Source organism: Otolemur garnettii, unplaced genomic scaffold, assembly GCF_000181295.1.
Source record: "Otolemur garnettii isolate 467f Iridium unplaced genomic scaffold, OtoGar3 scaffold00065, whole genome shotgun sequence".
Lineage (NCBI taxonomy): Eukaryota > Metazoa > Chordata > Mammalia > Primates > Galagidae > Otolemur > Otolemur garnettii.
Window position 1 is genome coordinate 2,511,371 of NW_003852460.1, and position 2,505 is coordinate 2,513,875.

General features: G+C 44.5%; 1 protein-coding gene across 1 annotated transcript in view; it reads right to left on the bottom strand.

The window, feature by feature from the left end:
• PRKX (protein kinase, X-linked) overlaps positions 1–2,505 on the bottom strand; it is a 42,232-nt gene that overhangs the window by 11,259 nt on the left and 28,468 nt on the right. Inside the window, exon 5 of the mRNA XM_023515063.1 lies at positions 284–379. Coding sequence (XP_023370831.1) covers positions 284–379 — 96 coding nt within the window. The remainder of the gene's footprint in view (positions 1–283; positions 380–2,505) is intronic.

A 2,505-nucleotide genomic window follows, 5' to 3' on the forward strand; every position in this document is an offset into this window, starting at 1 on the left:
GCTACTTGGGAGGCTGAGGCAAAAGGATTGCTTGGGCCCAGGAGTTTGAGGTTGCTGTGAGCTACGATGCCACGGCACTCTACCAGGGTGACAGAGTGAGACTCTGTCTCAAAAATAAATAAATTAATAAAATAAAACTTTTTCCCCCTTTCCATGGACAAGATTACTGCCCGACATAGTTGAGACACAGTCATGGAATAATAATGCAAGATGGTGTCCCACTGAGAGGATACCCCACCGGCAAACCCAGACGCTTTGCAACGAGGAGAGACAGTCCACTTACTTGGCGCTGAAATCCAGATGCCTGGGGAAATCGATTTTCCCGGCGAGAATTTTCTGATAGATACCAAATGGGTTGTCATCGAAAAATGGAGGGAAGCTGTCAGAAAAATAAACATCTAGTTTAAGTGGGTAACAAGGTTGGAAGACATTCCTTACTTGTGTAAGGATGGTTATTTCTGCTTCCCATGCACGGAAAATAATTCACGTCACATGTCATCTTTCTTCACACGCTGAAGTCATTTCTATCTGACACCAGGACACGGGGACAGTTCCAGGATGTGATGAATGGTACCCTGTGGCCCAAGAGGAGGGCAGAGTCCCTTGGAGATGAGGTGAAGACCGCTTGGAGACAGTGTCTGCTGATCAACTCAACAAGTAACTCATTACACGGTTTCCGAATTTAAATATCATATATTCTCACAAATTCTCTATATACTCATGAACCTGAGGTTGATTTTTGTCACCAAGCAACACTGAGAAAGAATTATTCCCAGAAAGAATATTTTTGCCCTAATAATTAGCAAAATATTAAAAGCTATTTAAGATTGCATGAAAACCCATAGCTGCTGATATACATAGAATGCTTAATAATTAAAGTACTAGAATGTTATCATTAAAAAACGTTAGTTTAAGGTGGCACCTATAGGTCAGTGGGTAGGGCACTGGCCACATACAGCGAGGCTGGGAGGTTTGAACCTGGCCAGGCCCAGCTAAAAAACAACAATGACAACTGCAACAACAAAAATAATAAATAGATGGGTATTGTGGTGCCTGTAGTCCCAACTACTTGGGAGACTGAGGCAAGAGAATCGCTGAAGCCCAAGAGTTTGAGGTTGCTGTGAGCTGTGATGTCACAGCACTCTATCCAGGGGACAGCTTGAGGCTCTGTCTCAAAATATACATATATGTGCATATATATATATATATGTTCCTTTCTCTGTTTTGGGGAAGCAGCCCTGTTTAATACACTCAGCCGTGTGATTTCATCAGGGAGACAGAAAAATTCTGCAGTGGAACATTAACTTCGGGAGAGACCATGTCATACATACCTAAGAACATTTACAGAGGGTATTAAAGAAAGTGCTCTTGGAAGGCCACCCATCCGTGACAATATCATGGGAAAGGTATTTAATAAGTGGGGCAAGAAATAATAATAATAAATGAGCTTTAGCTGATCTTCCTGGACAGAAAAAGCACAGGCGTGAGCATCGGAGGGAGCTTGCCTGTGAAATCTTGCAACTCCTGACTCTAACGTGCTGAAATGCTTGCAGGCAAATGTTAATCAGTGTGAAAGGAAATGAGGGATCATGACATGGGCTTTGGCCCTTTAAACAACTTGAAGTTGTCTCTGCTGACAGCTATACTGGAAAGAAAATGCACTAATCAGTGTGAACATAGCCTCAAGATTTTCATCTTAAATATTCACACTGGTGTGCTCACTATCACCAGTTTCTTTTTTCTTTTTGGCCAGGGCTGGGTTTGAGCTCGCCACCGCCGGCATATGAGGCCGGTGCCCTACTCCTTTGAGCCACAGGTGCTGCCCCAACTATCACCACTTTCTAATAAGGAAGATTCTAACGTAAGCATCGCAGCCATCTCCATCTTCCAGGAAAATGCACCACACAGGTGCTGGGAGCTGCCTGTGATTTGCAGAAACATCCCAGCTCAGATGAAAGTGACCTCTCCCTCCATCCTCAGGTTACCTGCCCAGGTTGGGCTGGCATTGAAAAAAGGCAGGTGCTTTTTGAGAATTAAGAAGAGGAAGAAAAGGGTTTCTGGAAGAGCAGGGCAGGAGGAGAACGGGCTGTTCCTATAACTTCATGCCACTTCTGATTCGTCCTCAAAGATTCTGTCCCTGACACTTTTGCATTAAAAGATAAAATCTACGCTCCTTCCTTGGACAAAACTGGACGGCTAAGGTTGGAGCGGGCATGAGGAACTCAAGACAGGGAAAGAGCAAACAGAAAAGGAAGTAGGACAAGAGGGCACAGCAAGAAAAAGGGGTCGTTTGGGTCCATCGCGACCGCAGCGATTCTGAGTGGGAGCCCAGAGAAGCCTGGGGTTCCCTCACGTTTGATTTAGGAGATTGATCCAGTCCTTTTCCGACAGCAAGCCAGAATACCAGTGATTGTTCTTCATGTGGCTCACCCCAAACAGAGAGGGTGCAGGGAAGTCTAGCAGGTTTTAAGTTGGACGTGAAACAGATTTAGCAAAAAAAAAAAA